The 21,276-nt window shown below is 38.9% G+C and overlaps 1 protein-coding gene and 1 long non-coding RNA gene across 5 annotated transcripts in view; one reads left to right on the top strand and one right to left on the bottom strand.

The window, feature by feature from the left end:
* Positions 1 to 15,986, top strand: part of ptprea (protein tyrosine phosphatase receptor type Ea) — a 54,422-nt gene extending 38,436 nt beyond the window's left edge. The window contains exons 3-22 of one of the 3 annotated variants that reach the window (XM_087174077.1): positions 1,312 to 1,389; positions 2,000 to 2,096; positions 2,622 to 2,695; positions 3,441 to 3,485; positions 4,676 to 4,812; positions 5,434 to 5,524; positions 6,262 to 6,338; positions 6,719 to 6,755; positions 6,845 to 6,942; positions 7,626 to 7,745; positions 8,099 to 8,262; positions 8,569 to 8,704; positions 8,866 to 9,015; positions 10,076 to 10,169; positions 10,306 to 10,382; positions 10,519 to 10,653; positions 10,906 to 11,031; positions 11,941 to 12,092; positions 13,691 to 13,826; positions 14,153 to 15,986. In XM_087174077.1, coding sequence (XP_087030203.1) covers positions 1,317 to 1,389; positions 2,000 to 2,096; positions 2,622 to 2,695; positions 3,441 to 3,485; positions 4,676 to 4,812; positions 5,434 to 5,524; positions 6,262 to 6,338; positions 6,719 to 6,755; positions 6,845 to 6,942; positions 7,626 to 7,745; positions 8,099 to 8,262; positions 8,569 to 8,704; positions 8,866 to 9,015; positions 10,076 to 10,169; positions 10,306 to 10,382; positions 10,519 to 10,653; positions 10,906 to 11,031; positions 11,941 to 12,092; positions 13,691 to 13,826; positions 14,153 to 14,227 — 2,094 coding nt within the window. In that variant the 5' untranslated portion in view covers positions 1,312 to 1,316 and the 3' untranslated portion in view covers positions 14,228 to 15,986. Of the gene's footprint in view, positions 1 to 1,311; positions 1,390 to 1,999; positions 2,097 to 2,281; positions 2,435 to 2,621; positions 2,696 to 3,440; positions 3,486 to 4,675; positions 4,813 to 5,433; positions 5,525 to 6,261; positions 6,339 to 6,718; positions 6,756 to 6,844; positions 6,943 to 7,625; positions 7,746 to 8,098; positions 8,263 to 8,568; positions 8,705 to 8,865; positions 9,016 to 10,075; positions 10,170 to 10,305; positions 10,383 to 10,518; positions 10,654 to 10,905; positions 11,032 to 11,940; positions 12,093 to 13,690; positions 13,827 to 14,152 lie in introns of those variants that run through there. The other 2 variants (XM_023406527.2, XM_023406529.2) reach the window with 2 other exon arrangements.
* LOC111655212 (uncharacterized) overlaps positions 6,757 to 21,276 on the bottom strand; it is a 34,213-nt gene continuing 19,693 nt past the window's right edge. The window contains exons 3-9 of one of the 2 annotated variants that reach the window (XR_015437261.1): positions 12,779 to 12,900; positions 12,549 to 12,676; positions 12,340 to 12,386; positions 11,022 to 11,097; positions 8,908 to 8,997; positions 7,232 to 7,316; positions 6,757 to 6,924 (exon numbers count right to left, since the gene is read on the bottom strand). This is a non-coding gene — a long non-coding RNA (uncharacterized LOC111655212). The remainder of the gene's footprint in view (positions 6,925 to 7,231; positions 7,317 to 8,907; positions 8,998 to 11,021; positions 11,098 to 12,339; positions 12,387 to 12,548; positions 12,677 to 12,778; positions 12,901 to 21,276) is intronic. The other variant, XR_002760789.2, reaches the window with a different exon arrangement.

Raw genomic sequence — 21,276 nt, 5'->3', positions numbered from 1 at the left:
CACACACACACACACACACACACCTGCAGCCTTGGGGAGACAAAGCACGCTCTGCTCTGCTTCATTATGGGGTGAGAGCAGCTCTGTTCAGATGCGCTTTGCTGAGATTCCAACTTTTTAGAGAGCTTTTGGTGAGAAAAAAGGAAAAAAAAAAAAAAAAAAACACCTTTAAAACTGCAAACATCCCAAGGCTTATTGGTTTTCGAATCTTACCAGTAGCTTGAAATAGAATAGAGATGCTTGAATCAAAGTGATGTGAGACCCGTTCTGAATGCTCAAGCGCAAGAATCGATCGGAGATACTCCCTCCTCTGCATTCCTCTACGAGGAGAAAATGAGGGGATGATCAGAGTCAATCAGCTGAGACTCCTGGACGTCGTTGTGTCTAGGGGGCTCTGGGCAGAGCTCATAGTGCTGTGGGTGTTGACGTGCGTGTGCGTGCGCCTTCGGCATGTGAACGAGTGTTTGCGTAGGGGTGATGTTATCAAAGAGGAGTGGGGGAGATGGCATCAGGGTGTAGGTGTTAAGCCCCTTGCTGATTTTAGATGTGAACTCTCCCTGATCTGATACATCCAGTTCAGCGTCATTTGTAGATCAATGTCAGCTGACATCCAGGCCTTTTAGTTCGGCATGCATGACGTATGAATGCATGCTTTCTAACATATAGCACGCTAAGACCCTACACATGCTATATCCTGGATATCACACATTTCACTATGGCATTGCCACGGAAACAGCAGAAGGAAAACAGCTGTTGTCAGCTCTAAGTGGCATTTACTCGAGTTGTCTTTCCTCAATCTGATAAAACGAAGATTAAAGCATGAGCATATGTTTTATAAGGCTTTTTAGGACATTCAGTTGGGGTTGTAACTGTCACTCAAACCTAATGTCACCCTTTTTCTTTAGATACAAATTTCAATTATAAATTTGAACGTGTATTTTGTTTTTTTTTTCCCCGGCCTCTCTGCAATTTTTTTCTCAATGGGTTTGGAAGTTGACTTGTTTTTCAAATATTGGAGCATTGTGCCTCCGTGTGGACATGTCGGGCATTACACCATGGGCTTTATGACAGGACTAAAGAATGACCAGGATATGAGTGTGTTGTTCCATTGTGTCTCTGTGAACTTTGCACCGATGAGCACATTCCTGCGAGCAGCAGTCATGAATAAAGTAATATGCCTTAGATCTGTCAATAGTTTTTCTATTCCCTTGAATGGTGATATTATCCAGCGGCCATGTTCTCATGAATCTTGACTTTGCAGACATGTCTGGCACTAAATTTAATATCCGTCTTCGTTTTGTTTTTCTGCAGTCACAATGGTCCTGCTTCTGTTCTTTGTGGCAACCACAACGACATCCAATTCCACCAGCAATGGCAACCATACACAAGGTAAGAACAATAACAAGGGCAATGCACCTCGACATGTGAGACTGAATCACACTGAACAATTTGCGATGGCAACAAAATACCATCGCTACCCACTGCAGTCATCACTTTTCCGTAAGATATGATTATTCTGTATGTTCTGCAGCGCATGCATCTGCTTGATAATAGCTTTTTCTACAGCCTTGTTATTACCGGATCACAATGAACTTCTGCAGCCCTGGACAGTAATTTACGGCTTATTGTCTGTCTTTATAAACACAGCTAATAGCTGGCTGTGTGGCTGTGACTCTTGGCTGAGTCTCCATTCTTAGAGCTGCTCATTTTCTGTTAGACATGCCGACAGGACAAAATGGGCTGATACTTATCTCTGTAGACAAAATACAACCGAAGCCAGTTATTAAATCAGTCCTGTGGCCAGAGGAGAACATGGAAGGTGTGTTGCTGTGCCAAGTATTGATTTAGTTTTATCACTTCATGCAATAACCACATGGTTCAAACCTATGAATGCGGCCAAGCATTTGTACACACAAACATATGCCCCCCCCCCCCCTTCCTGCTTCTTTGTTGACGTTGCTCCCTGACCCCCTGGCTCTGCCTCTCCTTTTTTCCGCAGAAGACGTTACATCCTCCAGCCAACACATCCTCCCCACCGTGCTGGTCCTGTCCCTGCTGCTGCTCATCTTTGCACTGCTAGCCTGGTACTTTCTCAGGTAAAAAATAAAAAAATTAAAATTCCCACCCAGCAAAGACTCACCCCCCCACCCTCCACTCCACCCCCAACCCTCACTGAATGGCTATGAGCCAGATTCAGAGGCAGAGCTCAGGGTGACAAACACTTCCTCCTTTAGTCATTGAGGCGGAGCCCTGTCAGGAAGTACTGCTAGCTGACTCCCTTTCACACTTAGTGAGAAGAGAACAGGCTGTGACAGTGGACGCAGACACGCAACAGAGGAGAGAGAAGAAGAAATTCTGAACCACATTTGGACTAGAGTGCTGTCTTTCCAAGACATCAGCTAATGAGAAAGAGTAGCTTCTCAAGCTTCAGATGGTGGGATGGATAGACTTTTGTTCATGGCTACTTAGATCATTTGACAGATATTGTGATGATTTGTGTTGCTGCACTGAAAACATGTTATTTTACCAGGACTAAACTGAAAACTAATCTTGTGATCTTACATTTGGTGCCATTGTTTTTTGTTTTTTCTTCTAAATTTTATTGTATCTTTTCCTGGCAGGTTAAAAAACCAGAAGAAACCAGTTGTCACAACAGTTGACAAGAAGATACCAAATGGCATCCTGGAAGAACAAGGTAACGTTGTTGTAAACTGAACATTATTAGAGACAGATTGTTGATTGTGAGAGCGGCAGGCTGGAAGTCAAGAGACATAGTCTGATGGTAATAGAGAGGTACAGAGACATGAGTCAAAGGAAAAGAAGGAGGTTTCAGACAGTGGGAGGTGAACAAAAGGCATCAGCTTTATATTTGAAACTAAGTTGCATGTTGTCCCGTCATTGTCATGTACAACCACAGACTTCCTGTGGTTGAGGTGAAAAACAAACCTGTGTGTTATCATCACCGAACTTTCATAGCTTTTTGACACTGCATGTATGGTCGGTATACACCAGTACTAGTGCAAACATCAGAGTGGTTGTCACTGATGTATTTGAAGCATGGTGGCAGCTTGTTGGGCTTTACAGGAAACAACACGTCTTGGGGACGTGTGTATGTTCTTAAGAAGTATTTTTTTTATCCGACATTACAAAGGAATGTACAGAGCAGGTTGTTTAATATAGGAAATATAACTGGAAACAAACACAGCACAATCTAAAAGACTTCTTGCCACAAGATCTTATAAATAAATTATAAATGATAAGAACCGTATACATTTTAACACTAATAATGTATTTATGTTCTGATTACGTTTTTAATCGATAAAACCAAGTTGCAGAGTGTCAAAACAGATCAAATGCTATTTTCTAATGACAGTATTATTTCGTTCTCTGACTCCATGTGTATTTGTGCTGTATGTGATTTGGTGTGTGTTGTGTTTTAGAGTTTGGATACAGTACTGAGTCGTTATACACCACTGTACCCCCAGGTCAGGTATACAGGGTGGCGGTATCAGGAATCACGTTACTAACTCTGTCTAATTGTGAGCACTAACAGAATGCTTAGTCGGGTGCTTTAGAGAGGTTTCCATTGAAAGACCTGCCTACAGGGTGCTGTATGTGGCGTTTTCCCTGGGCTCCTTTTGGTTCTCTAACACCCCTTGATGTTTGGTGATCATTGAATACTTGTAGTCTTTTTTTTTTTAAGTTAATCACTGAGGTGTTGGAAAACACATACATGTCATAAGATCTGAAATCAGTTTGTTGATCATTTTGATCTTTGATTTGTTTATAAAATCCTTGCAGAGTAGTTCAATAAGCTGATTGGCTGAATCCCAACCAGAGGTGCTTGTGTCCCGTGGTGTGTAGTTGCCAGGGGGCATGAAATGAAACTGGAATGAAATGTTAAAAATTACAATTTGACTAACAATATATATTGAGTCACCTTAACACTACATGTTGCAAAAGAGTGCATGACAACTAATAAGTAAGTGAACAGAGGTCAGAGGTCTGCGTCAGCAAAAAGAAATGGAGAAACGGTTTCAGAAGCCGTTGTTGAAATAGCTGCTGAATGGAAAAAATGGAAATTGAAACAATTGAAACAGTTAGCTACAAAAGTATGGGAAAAATTATAAAGTGTTGTAATGACTAAAAGTAATGGATTAACAGTCGAAACAGTCAGCAAGTTATGGATAAAATGGTTGATATAGTTTAAAGTGATGAATAATGAAACATCCAGCTTCTGCCACTTCAAGTGGTAGTAAAAAAGAAAACTTGACCAAACCAACGTAAGCACTGACAGATGTATGAAAATATTATTGTAACAATGTACATTTTTATTTAGTTTTAAATAAACTCAAATGGACGTATCTGGAACACGATGGGTGGTATGAAGTGGTAATTTGGTTCCTCTGACAGGGCGATGTAGGTTACGTCTTATTAAAAAGGTTAGGTGCCACTGGTCTAATTAAACCCAATCCTGTTTCATAATCAAGTTTCTCTGTTAACACAGGAAAACTTCACTATGACATTAACCTCATTTATTGGTAGAACTGTAAAATACTGAGCTGATTTGCAAAGTTTACTTCGTAATTTTCTTGAACACAACAAATGATTCACAATCACTACATTAGACTCGATCAGTCCGGCAGGGATGATAAACCCACTGTTTTCCTCACAGAGCAACAGACGGTCGTCCTTCTGCCCAGATCCCCTTCGGCATCGAAGACCTTCTTCCCCATCCTAGTGGACCACCTCGAGGAGGAGTACAGGCTCCGCTCTGCTGATGATGGCAAGCTCTTCAGAGAGGAGTACAATGTAAGACACCCCCCCCCCACACACACACACACACACACACACACACCTCTTTTAGAGTAACGGATGGCCAAAAGGCAGCGTCCTCTGTATTCTGTGCAAGTGCTGAAAGTACTCTTTACACCAGGCAACTGCTGTTAAAGTACCGTGTCACTGTGGTGCATTCAAACTCAACAGTTTATAGGATTTGCTCAAATGTGTTGAGTGAGTTCTGTTTAGCAATTTATTTTTATGAAGTGCAGTTTAGGACTGCATTTATTTGGAATAATAAAACTACTTATAGCTATGTGTCACGTTGGCAATGACACATACTGTACACATACACACCCACACCCAGGAAAAATACCCTTGTGCCTATTTGTGACCATGATTAAGAATCTGGGTCAACATAAAGTATGTGACTCACTCTTCATGAAACACATAAAACTATGATTTTATTCAATGTCAGCACAGACAGAGGAAGTTGAAGTTCTCAGCTGTTAATGGAGGACTGTTTACTGTAAGTAGCAGAGGAAGTGCCTACATCAAGGCTGAACAAAGCCCTACATGGAGCAGAAAAACAATGCACTGGTAATGAGCTGCGTGTGAGGTTATGTAAAAACTAATCGTCGATTCGCTTTGCAGTCCTTGCCAGGGGGTAATGCCCAGGGGACGTACGAGGAGGCCAACAAGGACGACAACAAGGAGAAGAACCGATACCCCAACATCCTTCCCTGTGAGTGTACTTTCTGTTCTGCAGAAAGTAGGATTTAGTTCGACTCACACCCACATCTCAGTTTCCTGTATGTGTGTGCACGTGCCTTTGTGTCTTAATGAGTGTTTTTTTTTTGTTTGTTTTTTTTAGTTCAGATATGGCATATGTGTTTGATTGGTTTCCCTGTGTCACGATGAAACACCATCACTCAGTTTCCTCCTCCTTACTCCTTTTTACAGTTGCCGTTCTTATATTTCTGTCTCATAATTAATTCATTGTGAACATTTTTTGACCTATTCTATGCTTATGTAATCTGTAAAGGAATAGATCACCTTTTGGGACTTATGCTTATTTGCAGTCTTGCCAAGAGTTACATTAAAATCACATAAATATAAAGCCTGGAAACAGCTAGACTGGCTCTATCCAAAAGGTGACAAGATTCACTCATCAGTGTCTCTAAAGCTCTTTAATTAACACAACTTTACCTTAATTGTTTTATCTTCACAAATACCCAAGTGTAAAAATGAGAGTTTGCCGTTTCAAAGGGATTGAGAAGTGCTGATAATAGATTGAGTGTCATCTATTTACCAACCTAACTCCCAGCAAGAGAGCAAATAAGCATTTTACCCCAGAATGTGAAAATATTCCTTTAATGCTCCGTAGTTTACCTGCTCAATATCAGTGTTAAATCATGTAGTAGTGGCAGACCTGTGGATTATTTTTCCACTGTAACTCTCTAAACCTTCCAACTTCAACAGATGATCACTCCAGAGTGGTGTTGACTCAGCTGGATGGAAATCCCTGTTCAGACTATGTGAATGCCTCTTACATTGATGTGAGTGTTGAGTCTTTACGTCTTTTTAAATCAATCCCATGACCATTACTTGAACAATGGTCGGTTTGAATCGGCAACACTGACTGTAGCAAAATTGCGATTGTTTCTTAGGAAAATCCTGCTCCTCTGTTTCATGAATCCACCGCAGTAGCTGAAACTTTTATTTGAATGAAGTTTGCCTAGTTATTGTGGAATTACAGATGTTCAAATGCCATTTTTCTAAGCAGTTTAAGGACCTCTCATCCTTTTAGGATTTAAAGTTAAGTTTCCAAATCAATTTTTGATCTTGGAAACAGCAGTTAACACAACAAACTCAAGGTCCAACAGTAGCTGTCTGAAGCTTTAGATTTATATTCATATTCTTGGTCTTTTTCTTACAGGGTTACACGGAAAAAAACAAATTCATAGCAGCACAAGGTAGGAAATGAAATGAGGCATAAGTTCATGCCTTTATTTTTAATTTCATATTTAAATAATCATTAAATCTTAATATTTTTGTCTCTCAGGGCCCAAAGAAGACACTGTAGCGGATTTCTGGAGGATGATATGGGAGCAGAAAGTAGCGACTGTCGTCATGCTTACAAATCTGAAAGAAAGGAAAGAAGTGAGTGATTTTCAGCTGTGTTTATTTCTTAAACGTCTCTCAGCTCCCCTGTTTAAGTGTCCGTGGACAAGATAAAATGCATTCCTACAAGCTCCAGGGTTTCTCCTCCTGCCAAGTCTCTACTTGAACTTTCCTGTGAAAGAGGGGCAAGCGAGAAGGCAGATATCTCTGTCGGGGTTAATAGATCATCACAAAAAGATTTGAGAAAGAAATGTGCTTCAAATAGATTTCATTGGTTGTGGTCAAAGGTGATACCAAAGGAGTTTAATTTAAACTATTCATTTCACACCTTAATCTCTCCTTTGACTTCTGTTTCTTGCTGTCTTTATTGTGAACTCGAACCCCTTCACTGAACAAGGAGAGCGGGAGAAAGGCTAAAAAGATCAATAAGAAGAGAACTGGTGAAGATTTAAATCAGCATGTGGACGGGTTGAAATCAATGGCCACATAATGTGTAATAAAGTCCTCTAAGGCAGGATCATAATCACCCAGCAAAGTCTTCTATTGAGTGGTTTCACCCCTCCCACTTATTTTAATCCGGACTGACTGGCTGTGAAATTGAAGCACGTGTGTCATGCAAGGGAAGTACTTTGTCTCTTGAAAGGAAAGTCCTCGAATACGGTTCCAGAAGAACCGCTTTAAGTGTTTAATTTACTGAGTCGTGGCTGTTATTTCTCCCCCAGGACAAGTGTTGCCAGTACTGGCCAGATCAGGGCTGTTGGACCTATGGGAATGTGAGGGTGGCAGTGGAAGACTTCACTGTCCTGGTAGACTACACCATACGCAAGTTCTGTGTACAATATGTAAGTTTCAAGCAGTACTTCTGCAATTCATAGAAGTTATATGCTTATGGAAACATGAGTGGTGTTTGTAAAACATTACTGCATGATGTGTCATGTACAGTTCAGTTCCTTTTTCATAGTAATCCAACAAGCAATTTCTACATTCTTAGTAGCTTCTAAATAACTTCTGAAAAAGATCTTGTTTTAGGGTACAGACGGTGAATCCAGATCATTGAATAAAAGCTGCTGCTACTTTGATAACATTTACTGTTGAAACAGATTCATAAAAACATGGCCCCGGGCCCAGACCAGGTCTGTTGTGTCTTCAAACAAACTCTGTCAGCATTGTTAACACTGTTTGTGTGTCTATGCAGCAAGCCAGTGATGCTGCTAAGACTCCCCGCCTGGTGACCCAGCTGCACTTCACCAGCTGGCCTGACTTTGGCGTTCCCTTCTCCCCCATCGGCATGCTCAAGTTCCTGAAAAAGGTCAAGGCGGTGAATCCACCCTTCGCTGGGCCCATTGTGGTTCACTGCAGGTACAAGAAAGCTGAGCTGACGGGACTCATTGTTTGTTATTTTGTTGTTTACTTGAATCCAACATTACTTGTAATGGTTTTAATTATCCAATTTATCGCTATGGAGATAAAAAATATTTGGGCTTGAATGTCCTGTGTGTGTCTGCAGAAAAACAAAGTCTCAGCAAACATTTTGAGTGACTACAGCGATACATGTGTTTACAAGCACAGATGTCGTTTTGTTTCCCTGCTGTTGTCCATTAAAATGCAAGTGTCAGCTGAGGATTGTGGTTCATTCAGTCTGTGGTTTGCTTTGTGTCGCTGCAGCGCAGGCGTTGGGAGGACGGGAACCTTCATCGTAATAGATGCCATGATTGACATGATGTACACGGAGCAGAAAGTTGATGTGTTTGGGTTTGTCTCTAAGATACGAGAACAGCGCTCACAGCTCATCCAGACTGATGTGAGTTGGAGACGGATCAAATTCCCACTTGTCTGTCACTTTGGATATACATATCACTTGGCAGTTATCAATGTGAAAGATGCTGATGATGCTTCATCTTTAAATGTACAGATGTGTCTATGCATACATAGCATGTGTGTTTATGTGTTTTCTCACTCCAGATGCAGTACTCATTCATCTACCAGGCCCTGCTTGAATACTACCTCTATGGAGACACAGAGCTGGACGTGTCATCTCTGGAAGGACATCTGCACAAACTGCACAACACCTTCACAACCGGTGACCGGGTCGGCCTGGAGGAAGAGTTTAAGGTAAGACATCTTATTTCACATAAAATAAAAAAATGTCAAGCCTGGTACACTACTAAAAACTCATTTAGTTTTGCTAAAGATCCCACTTGATTAAATAGGAGTTTCTTTATTGCAAAATTGCCAAATTAAAAAAACAGAATGCATGAATGAAATGTGAAAGTTTTTATTATGTCATGCATAGGTCTTGCCCACAAAAACCCACATTCATATTAGCCAGAACTCAAATTTTTCAAATAACATTGCAATATGTCCAAAAATAAAGAGAACCAATGTCAGTGATTTTCACAATAAGATTTTCAGACACATTAGAGGCAGAACATGTACTATAATACTGAAATCAGTGGAAATTCTAATTCAACGGGTCAGTTTAGCCACCTTCTCCAGGCTTTTGAGATAAAACATAGAAACTTAAATGTGGTAAAATTGAGCAGCCATTCCAGTTTTTGATCATCTCTACACCAGACTATTTATTTGAGGCAATTTCCATTGAAATCATCATCATGTACAATACAACAGAAACTGAGACTCACATTCCACTTCTCCCAAAACACACAGCTCACACCATCTGTTTTCCTCCTGAATATTTGAATCCTCAATAGCCCAAGGAAGAAAAGCAGCAGCAAGATCTATGGCTTCTAGATAATCTATTTTTTATCCTCTACCAATTTAATTATAGGATTCCACAGACAGATTATTTCACATTTTCTTGGTGTGCAGCCATGTTACCCTACATTTGAGTAGCTGCTGAAGACCTAGTCCTGTGTTAATTGCAAATAATTCTCACTAATACAAGTAACTTGCTGAGATGGACAACGGACACAGTGAACCACATGAGCTAAAGAAGTATTTTAGCACCAAACCCCTCAGTCAAGGCGAGCTAATATAAATAATTAGTTTCTTGTTACATGATACATACAGAAACTTTCATACAGCTATAAATATTTAATGTGATCTATAAATCGACAGTGAGATTTCATTTCCCCATTTGAATTTGTGAGCAAAAGCATGGTGAACATTTACAGGTAACATTTTTACTTTGCTTCCTTGTCTGTCTGCCCAGAAACTGACCAACATGCGAATAATGAAGGAGAACATGAGAACGGGGAATCTTCCTGCCAACATGAAGAAGAACAGAGTTCTGCAAATTATTCCATGTAAGGAAGAAGGAAAACAATAGTGCAGAATAGTTTTTTTCAGCAGCATTGGATAAGTGGTGTTTTTTTCATACCTGATGGTGTGTGAACGTGTTTATGAGCTGCTCTATTCTCAACGGTTCTATTCCCGTTTCAGATGACTTCAACAGAGTTATTCTCTCCATGAGAAGAGGTCAGGAGTTCACCGATTACATCAATGCATCTTTCATAGATGTAAGCGGATTTTATTTTCCTGACGCCTTCCTTCTTGCATGTATTATCCGCTACAGTTCATAGATGTTGCTATTAATGCCCATACTTGGACCTACAAAGCTGAAGAAGTGTGTGTGTGCTTTTTGCTGTGACACAGGGCTACAGACAGAAGGACTACTTCATTGCCACCCAGGGCCCTGTGCCACACACAGTGGAGGATTTCTGGAGAATGGTGTGGGAATGGAAATGTCACTCCATTGTCATGCTCACTGAGCTCCAGGAGAGGGAGCAGGTGAGCTGCAGTAGCTGGTGACCACTAGCCAAACTATGATTGACAGCTTCAATAACTGCTACAGCAGTGCAACACAAACCATGTCTGCTCTGATTTCTTGCTTCTGTCACAGAACCGTAATATGTCAGTTAATGTTGATGTATTTCATATTTTAAGCCAAAACTACTTTAGAATATTTACATTTCATATATTAACCTGCAGTTTCTGTTTTATTTTTCTGGGTTTTTTTTTTTTGTTGATTTTTTCCTTCAGGACAAATGTTGCCAGTACTGGCCCACAGAGGACTCAATCACCTACGGAGATTACACGGTAGAGCTGAAGGGAGACACTTTGTGTGACACCTTCAGTCTACGAGACTTGGTACTCACCTTTGTCCCGGTAAGCAAATTGACCTCACACTATAACACAGCTGTCACAGAGGCAGTAACACCGCATCACATTTGCCTGTCAAAATAAAGAGGCATCAATTAGCCCTCTTGCAAAATCAGATAATTCACTAAATATCAAATGAGCCATTAACATTGGGTCTTCTTTAAATCATAATGAATTAATTATATGTTGTATTCACATCATCCACTGTAGTAAAGGATACAACAATGTAAAAATACTCCATTACAACTTCAAGTTCTGCATTCAGAACCACAGAAAAATGTCCTTGAGAGAGATAATTATTTTAGCATATTACTGCTGTAGTTGTTAGAGGTGCAGCTAGTTTACATACAGTCATTTAGTCCAGTGTTTCCCATCCTGGGAGTTTGTGATTAGATCATCAGACACTTATATAAACCAGTTTAGATGGGAAATCAACCAGTCACCCAGAAATGTGATGTGGAGACTGTCCAATCATTCATGTGTAAATATCTGAAACCTAAAATTAACTCCTGAAAATAGTAAAAGGCACATTTTTTTAAACAGTGTTTACGAATTTCAAAAGCATTTTTCTACTTTAATTTGAAAAGCTACAGGATCAAACATAATTGCCTCAAAACAGAACAACAACCCGAGTGAGTGCATAACTCTCTTGGCTGCCAGAGGAAATGTGGATGTGCATTTTCAAGCCGGAGCCTCCCATCTCATATATTTCATTAAATTCGACCCACATCACCTCTCAGAGGCTCAGCAGTACATTCTGCCTCCCAGAGCAACACTCATCAGACCACCACTCATCGACTACACACTTAACCTACACTGACATTGCACCTGCCGTTTATGCTTTCATATACTGCTAATAAATCACATTTGAAAGGTGCTATGATCTTTTGTCTGCCTGTGCATTTCCTCTCAAAGGAGAAGCAGACGAGGGTGATCAGGCACTTCCACTTCCACGGCTGGCCTGAAATCGGCATCCCGGCCGAGGGGAAAGGCATGATCGACATCATCGCCTCAGTGCAGAGACAGCAGCAGCAGTCTGGGAACCATCCCATCGTCGTACACTGCAGGTAGTGCCAAATTGCTCTTTTAGGAACTAGGGTTGCGCACAGTCTGTACAGTACATACTACACTGCTGATCACGCCAGAAGCGCTCCTCTCTCCGCTATGCAGGTCGATTTGTTTCAATATTATTTGTGTGAAGAGATCGGCAATCCGTGCGTAAAAGTTTAAATACAAAACACCATTTACAGAAATATCTTGAAAATACACAAAAAAAAAAAATTGTCTTTAAATAAATAAATATATATAATATACCTGGGGCCATTCCGTGTGGATCCTGCATGGGTTCTCTCCAGTTACTCCTGCAATCCAAAGACATGCACCTTACCATATGCCTTACCATACTATTGACTTTTTTTTTTTTTTAGCCTTACTATACTATGACTTTATGAATTATTATACAATGATTTCTTTATGCCTTACTATAACTTCATGACTTAATATAGTATGACATTATGACTTACTATAATGAGTGGTCAGAACTGGTGCCTCACAGTGAGAAGGTTCTGGGTTCTCCTGGCACCATTCTGTGTGGAGTTTGCATGTTCTCCTTGTGCCTGCATGGGTTCTCTCCATGTACTCCGGCTTCCTCCTGCAATTTAAATACATGCACATTAGGTTAATTAGCAACTCTAATGCTTTAGCATACTATTGACTTTTTTGCTCTACTATACAATCACATTTTATGCCTTACTATACTATGACTTTTTTATGGGGCAGCAAGGTGGTGCAGTTGTCAGAACCCCAAGCCTGGGGCCTTGCTTTGTGGAGTTTTTATGTCCTGCATGGGTCCTCTCTGGTTACTCTGGCTTCCTCCTGCAATCCAAAGACATGCACATTAGGTTAATTGGCGACTCTAACCGCATAGTGTACTATGACCTTTTTATGCCCTACTATACTATGACAAACGCAATTTTAAGCAGGTGATCACTTGTTTTCCGAAAGTGGCCGAGTGATACAAGTCAATTTTGATTCAGACTGGCAGCAAGTTTGTTTCAAAACTCTCTGTGTGTAAAATTGACATCTACAAGTGTAGAACTGAAATCCACAAATGCTTTTTTGCTTCACAAATAGAAAATTGATTGTCTGTTTAAAAGTTGAAAATGTTAGAAAGATATTCACAAATGCTTTTCATTTATTTATAGATTTTGTTTGTATTTGCAGAAGGTGTTTTATATTTACAGATTACACATTTTTTACGCAAGGATTGTTGATCTGCCTCCATATCCTACACACAACAAGCAGCTTCATTACAATCAGCTGATCAGTGTGCTCGCTTGTTGCAAGCGTCAGTTTTTATGTGATTATATAAGTTAAACTGTGGCAGGCATATTAAATTCAGTATTAATTTAATACTAAAAAAATAAGTTACTACATTAATGGCAAAACAAGTCAAATATCGCCGTGACATTTGCAAAGGCATGAGCAATCAGCAATCGTTCTAATGCGCGTTGATCACCGATATCATCGTCCATCAGCACAACCCTATTAGGCACGCATCCAGACATTTCTGTTTTGCTTATGATGACTTTAAAAACTGTTGGATTTGGTATTTGTAAGCAATGTCCATGCTTGAAGTAACTTAATTTGTGTGTGTGCGCTGCAGTGCTGGTGCAGGGCGAACCGGTACATTCATTGCACTGAGCAATATCCTGGAGCGAGTCAAGGCAGAGGGCCTGCTGGACGTGTTCCAAACTGTGAAGAGTTTACGCATGCAGAGGCCTCATATGGTCCAAACTGTGGTAAGTATCAGCTCAAGTGGATCCTAAAGTGCTTTAAAAAGTTAAAAATATAAATTATCTCTTCCAGTTTTTTTAACCGGTATAGCTGTTTTAGCCTTAATGGCTTTGGTCACGTGATGCTACTCAGCCAATCAGTGTGACTTGAGTCACTGAGATATCACATCACATCCATACAGGTTTAATAGTTTACAGCTGTTAACTTTTTTTTTTTAACGCATTGGTATCAGATCGTTACAGAAGAAAAGGAATCAGGACATCTCCAATCCTGACTGAAACCAAGTTAACAGGCTGACATCTAAGTCATCTTCTGTTTTTTCTCCCCACAGGAACAATATGACTTCTGCTACAGGGTGGTACAAGACTTTGTCGACATTTTCTCAGACTATGCCAATTTTAAATGACGAGATTTGCCTTAAACATGGTTTTTAATGTTGTTTTCTAAAGCTGGTTTGTCCGTTTTAAGTGTTTCTTTAACTTGGTCAAATGATCTTCTATTTTGCTATGCACTTGTCCTACCATTAACTTCAAAACTCCATCCTCGCTGTAATATAGTGTATGTCAGTGAATGAAAATTGTAAATGAAAAAAGTTAGATTAATAATGTATATTTCACATCATGTATGATAATTATTTTGTCATGAAGTGTTTCAGACATGGTCTCTTATTTCAGTTTTGTTGTATAATATTGTACTTTAAATGTTTATCTAAGTGTTATTTTGAATTGACCACGTAATATTTTTAAAAAGTTGTTATTGTAAATGTATTTATGTATTGGCAATGACATTCTAGTCTTGCATTTGGAGAACACAACAGGAATGTGAAGAGTTGGGTTTGTTTTTTTTTTTTGGTTGTTGATGTTTTCAAATACATACATTCTTTCATTTATTGATGACTTCTATTTGAGATTAGAGGCGTTATTGAAACTATTTTTCATTGTCCTCAAGCTTCATGCCCATCACGAATGTGATACTTTTCTAATGGAAATATTGCCAGAAAAAAAACGAATGAATCACCTTGGCCATAATGCAGAGAACAAGGTTATGCAACACAGGCTGAGGTGACAATATTGGGGTGGATTTCCAATATAGATTCAGGCAGAAGTTTCACAGTTAGATGTATCACAGGGTCATAGAAGACCATTAAACCGGTTTTGTACCTCAAAATGTGGTATGCAACTGCATTTAACATGGATGTAATGTTACTACGATCTGCCTTTTATCTGTAGACAACAAAAAATATTTTGCTAAAAATGACTGCACATAAAAAAGCACATATAACTAAGCCTTTTGCCAAGAACCTGCAATATTTATTGCTTTATTTGTATTATAGATTAGAGATTTTTCACAAATCAGTGCCAATGTACCTTTTTTTTTTTTTTAAAGACATGGAAAAGTAGAACAACCCTAAATTGAAGGCCGAGCATTGACAGGTGATCCTAGGAAAATGTAAGTGTGGTCGCTAAATACAGTAGAGTCAGTACAATTTCATGACAACCTGTGTGAGATGTATAGTTAACACCCACAGGAACGCATTAAACAGTAACATCAGATGAGTCTTGTATTTGCAAAAACCACAGTAGACAAATGTGGTGCTTCAGTGCCTGCTTAATGCCAGAGCAACCAAAAAACCCAAACTAACAATGTTTTCACTTCCTTTACGTTTTAGATTAAATGGGTTCAGGAAAGTGTGAAATCTTAATGTGAAATGACTTTTCTGTGCATTTCTTCTAAGGCAGTAACTCCCATCCATCTGGTACTCTGAAATTAAACCAAACACTTGGATTAATCTGACCCAGCTCTGCTTTAATCCTCAATGAAGTGTGTAATTTTGTTGATGCTGTATGTAAATACTACATGACGAAGTGCTAACATTGTGAAAGTCGCTGAGCAGCAAGGAACTGTCAAAGTGATTGGTCATATTTTTCTGTGCTATCTGTCTGTGGGGGATTGTGAGGCGTAGCACAAGAAGAAACCGAGACTTAACAAAACAACCCAAGTCTATTTTCCCATGGCTTCTATTCGGTCTCGTAAGACTATTAAGGAGGGTCTGTTTAGACTGCAGCTCTTTGCCTTTGCTCTCTCTCTGTGGGTGGTTCTATCCCTTTTTGGATTCTCAATGTCTTTGAAATGCAAGTTGCAATATTAAATTCATCTGAAAATGCTTCATGGGTCAGTGAAACTTTTTTCAGATGTCTCTGCTCGAGTTTGCGACTCTGCAACAACCTGGATACAGTTTGTTTCATCTCAACTACAAGCTACTGCAACTACAGTCTTCACCAGTGGCAACAATGACACTTAATGACATCCTCACCAAATAACTGACCGACAGTCCAAAATGTAAAGATATTCTCTATACTACCATTGAGAACTAAGACACCACCAAATATCATTTAAGAATCTAAATGCCAAACAGTTATTGATGGATTAATCAATGAATAGACCAAAAGTTTCAACTCAAATTAAAATAAATAAAAGGTGGGATTTCAACACAAGCCTATCTCACAAGCCGAGGATCCAGATCTAGTTCAGATGAGACCATCAGCTGGATCCGATTCATCAGAATCATGATTTTAAAAAATAAAGTCTGATTCTACTTATCATTACTTTACATTAGAGCTGCACCTGACTATTTTCCTTGCACATTATTTTCTTGATTAATCAATTGATAATTTGAATTACAAAACTCAATTATCAAACTAGTTGCTGATTACTTGCTATACATTGACAGATTGATTGTCTAATCAATTCAACTCTACACTGCATTTTTAGTCAATATACTGCCATTAAGGTCACCAAGTCTCAGACTCAAAATAGTTCCAAACCTACTCTTCTTTAACTCTCATTGTGTCTTTTCACTCATGCTGGAGAAGAACCTCACAGAAGAGCAAGAATATGAAAACGTGGAATTATATAAGGAAAGAGGAAATGGAAAACTGAATGCACAACTAAAGGCGAGTCGAAAAGAAAAAAAAAAAAAAAAGACAATTATGCAAAATACTGAAAAACCTCAAACTAATTCAGAACATGCTCAGTAACATGGAGGCACAGTTTCTCCTGTCTTCAACACATTTCTATTGTGTTACAAGGAAAACAAACTGGAAATAAGTCACCAGTGAAGATCGTATATATCATCCTCTGCTCGAACAACCATAAAATTGCCCCTGTTATCAGCAAACAACAAATTTCTTGACCTTGAACTGTAAGTAATAGTTTAAGCCAACAGGGGGCAATGTCCCTCAATCTATATGTACATTAGAAACTCTTAATTAAAAGGGGAACATTCAACTGATAATAGAATGTCAATTTCTTTAATATTATACTAGTCAGTCAAAATTTGGTTAGTTCAGTCTATCTTTAAATTGACTACCAAAGTGTGAGAGCTGCTGTGACGGTGAATGATACATGGACGCCTACATGTCGGCGTAATGAAACTGTGATTCAGATTATAGAGAACAATAAAAGGTCATTTAGTTTTACTTGCTCAAAGTTAAAGTTCAGAAACTCACACGACCTTCAATGATTCTAATTAATGATTAGTATTGTATGAGCAAGCAGGGTGACTTCTTTTTTTTAAGCAACAAAAAATGAATCACCTGGAATTGAAATCAAGTTCCACATCCACATAAATCCAAACAATCATTTCTGTATTAGAAACTGCTTTCCACTACATTTCTACAGAGACTGATGAGACTTCACAAGCGCCAAAAGCACACACTGTAAGACAGGAAACAAAGTTTCTCTGCATGATTCGTGAGGAACTTGAAACAATTTGATCTCCTACTTCGAAACATAACTGCGTGCTTATATAAAGCCTTCGTCCATGTGATTGCCACCAGTCAATAACGAGGAGGAGTCAATCTGAGCTATTTTTTGCCAAACAATCATGTTTTTTATCTCGCCGAAAAAACCCAAGAAACAAAAAGCCTCTTTGTTGACGATTTCCACTTCCTCAGGGACCTGGCGCCATGGTAACACTCCTCAGAGGGAGGGGCTGTAGCCCAAAAAAAGGTCAGCATGAGTGAAGAGGTCATATGAATTATGTATTAACCCTCACCGACTCCCTTATTTTAATTGACCCTTAACTAATTCTATTTTGTCATTCACAATGCTTCCCATTTTCTATCTAATATATTATGGACCATGAGGCCTTTAGGGGCAGGGTGGCCCGAGCTGTGACTCCTCTGATGAAATGCTTTCATGTGTGACTTGGAAACTAATTTCTGATTACACACTGAACGTCAAACACAGTCCTCTCACTTGTTCGGTCTGTCACTTTATCCCGCTCATATTCCTTTCACTGTTTCTTATATGGAGTGAGAATTCAAAACCACAAATGTATAAATATCATGTAGATATACAAGATGTTTTTTAAGCACTGAGAAATATAACAAATATACTCATTTACAAAGCTGAATCAGTCCACACACTTTCTCCATATTAACACACTAATTCTGTCAACCTTTTGGTGCCATTAAAAGAAAAAAGTACGGGATCACCAAAATCAGCAGGATCATCCTCTGGGGATCATGGATGTCTACCAACTTTCATGGCAATCCACCCAAGAGTTACTGAGATATTTCAGTCTGGACCAAAGTGGTAGATGTGCTAGCATGTTAAAAATCTAAAGACTCCCGTTATCTTCAAAACGTAAAGAAAGAAAGGAAAAAAGAAGATACAAGAGTTTGAATCTTTTAAATTCTGTATGTTCCAAATGGGGTTTCTAAGATGTCAGCCCAACCATGTGAGCACACTCTCTTCTCCTACCTCAGTGTGGCTGTGGCTGATAAAAAGAGACAAGCACAGTGTAGAACATGGAGAGCACCATTAATATCCTGACAATGAACCGGAGATCCTGTGTCTTTCTGCCTCTGTTTGTCTGTATATCTGTCTAGATGTCTGCTCCACATCTGTGAGCCCTCGCTGGCTTGATAATGACTCCTTGTTAGATTTGTTCTTTTGCTCTTGCTGTCTCTCTTTCACAGCACGGCATCTTGCTACATTCTCAACAGACGCTTTAAGACTCACCATAATTCAATCACGCAGCTCTTACTGGAATGTTAATGTGACATCATAACCCCCAGAATGCATTACAAGTGTTATCCTATTCCTCCCTTGTTCCATCAATATGCTTTTCAAGCTTCTTTCTCAGTAAATCCAGTGGATGCTCTGATGAAGCAAGTGCATGGTTTGATCAAAATGTTTAGAAATTAAACATAGATGGGAAGGGAACAGTAAAAAGACAATACAATGAAATCATAGCTGGTGATTGCAAGGCTTCCCCTTTTTTATGCTACGTCAGGATAAGCCTGATGATATTTTCTATTTTTGTTGTTGTCAACAGATTTAATGAAAAGAACAAAACCAACAATGCATTAGTCCATCTCTAAATGCTTTTCAGCTTCCCTGCCCTGTTTATATCTCCAAGCCACAATCCCATCATTTACTACCGAGGACATTTAACTTTAAACTGTCAAAAATATTTTATTTTTGAAAGTGTAACGTAATTTCCTGAAACAGATGGGCATCGTTTCCCACCAGAGGGAGATATAAATGGCACTAATTAATTTGGAAATCCATCCAATAGTTGTTGTGACGTTACACTCGTGGTAGAACAAGAGGAAAAGTCAAGGGATCATCAAAGCTCAAAAAATTAAATCAAAGCTAAAAATTTTGTGCCAATCCATCTAGTAGATGCTCACATATTTAACTGAACTGGTGAAAATGTGGACCTGCGAGTCATTAGGATTCATACTCTGGCAGAGAAGATATCTCTATCAAATTTCATAGAAATCCATCAAATAGGTGTCATCATATTTCAGTCTAGATCTAAGTGATGGACCAACTGATCAGCAGATAGACACTGCTATCCTTTGCATGGCTAAACATTTATGAATATTTATGTTTGAGCAAACTTTCTAGCAGCAGCATGTTCATTTAGCTTCAACTGGTTATGTTTTTTGGGGGAGCAGACTACAAAAATTACAGTAGTCTTGTCTGGTGACAATGAGTTAAATATTTTTTTGAGTTTGTTATTTTTGTTTTTTTTGTAATTTGCCTTACATGATAAAAAACTTAATTAATGATGCCACTTCCTGTTAGTGGGGCTACAATCCCTTGATGACAATGCAATGTAAAGCTATGACATGTCAATATAACTATAGTATTGGATGTTATAAAATATAAAACTTAAGGAACTATATAAGTCAAATTGTAGAGGGCTGTAAAACCGACCCTGTGGGACACCACTCTTATTTTTCTGATTTAGTACTACAGTTCTCATGAAAAGATGATTGCAAAAAAATCCAATTAGAGCTATTTGGAGACAGCACTTATCAAGAATAGGGAGGTTGGTTATATTCCTATAATTACGGAGTTAACTTCAATATTTTATTGCTTTGTTAACATTGTTGATGAGATTCTGCTTTAATGAAGCCCAATTAAAGATAAAAAACAAAAAGACACAAGAAGACAACTATTAAAAACTGAGAAGATGGAATCAAAAAATTAATTAACAAAATGGCATCAAACTAAATCTCAAATTAAGTCTCACATCTAAGTGAGAGACACAGTTGGGTTATAGTATATAGTGTATCTGATTTTAATCTGTTAGATTCCACACAATGAGCTGTTTTAGACACTCAGCAGTGTGGGACATTTTGCCTATGGATGTGAAGTGCACCATCAATCCAGTTTGTTTTAGTATGAAAGTCAAATTTTTATTTGGATTTTTTTTTCTAATTTTGTACTTTGGGTTGCTACAACTTGTTGTTACTGTAAATGTGTGTATTGCCATTGTTTCATGCAAACTGAATCCATGTGTTATTCTCGCTGTTTATATAATGAGGACCACAATGGAAAAACTTAACTAAAATAAACCACTGAGTGAATTTCCCCAAAGGACTCTACATTATTGTATTGAGTGCTTACTGGCAGTCCTAAAGGGTTCATGCTTCATCAGGGTTAAAGAGCCACACAGCATCAGGATACAGACTGTGAGGCGGGGGTCTGACACCACAGAGTCTCTCACCAGAGAGGAAGAATAAAAAAACAAACAAAACAAGTCAACACGTCTCCTTGCCATAAAAGGGAGGAAACTGATGTGCAACCACAGTCAAGAGGCTCTACGAACGACCCTGTCGAGCCCTCTCTTCGCTCAGGCATCGTTGTCATTCCTCACCCACATGAGGAGCAGCATGTGTAGTAAAAGTGAATGAATACTTCCTAACTCACACTGAACCTTTTAAGCCACCACAGAAGAAAACCTTTGATGTGCTTTTTGAAATAGCTATGTTCAGGTTTGCCTTCCATGGGAGAAAGAGTAGTGCCAAGAAACATTAGTCTCCACTAACTGGTCTCTAATAAAGCAGTCGAGGTCTATTATCATTCAGCTTATAAAAACCTACCACCGTTTTATTGTTTGTTTGTTTTGTTTTTTTATTAAATACAAAGCAA

This window comes from Seriola lalandi, unplaced genomic scaffold, assembly GCF_002814215.2.
Source record: "Seriola lalandi dorsalis isolate HSWRI2012SDOR001 ecotype SW California unplaced genomic scaffold, Sedor1 jcf7180002054311, whole genome shotgun sequence".
Lineage (NCBI taxonomy): Eukaryota > Metazoa > Chordata > Actinopteri > Carangiformes > Carangidae > Seriola > Seriola lalandi.
Note: the sequence above shows the minus strand (reverse complement) of the source record. Positions and strands in the feature narration are given on the sequence as shown.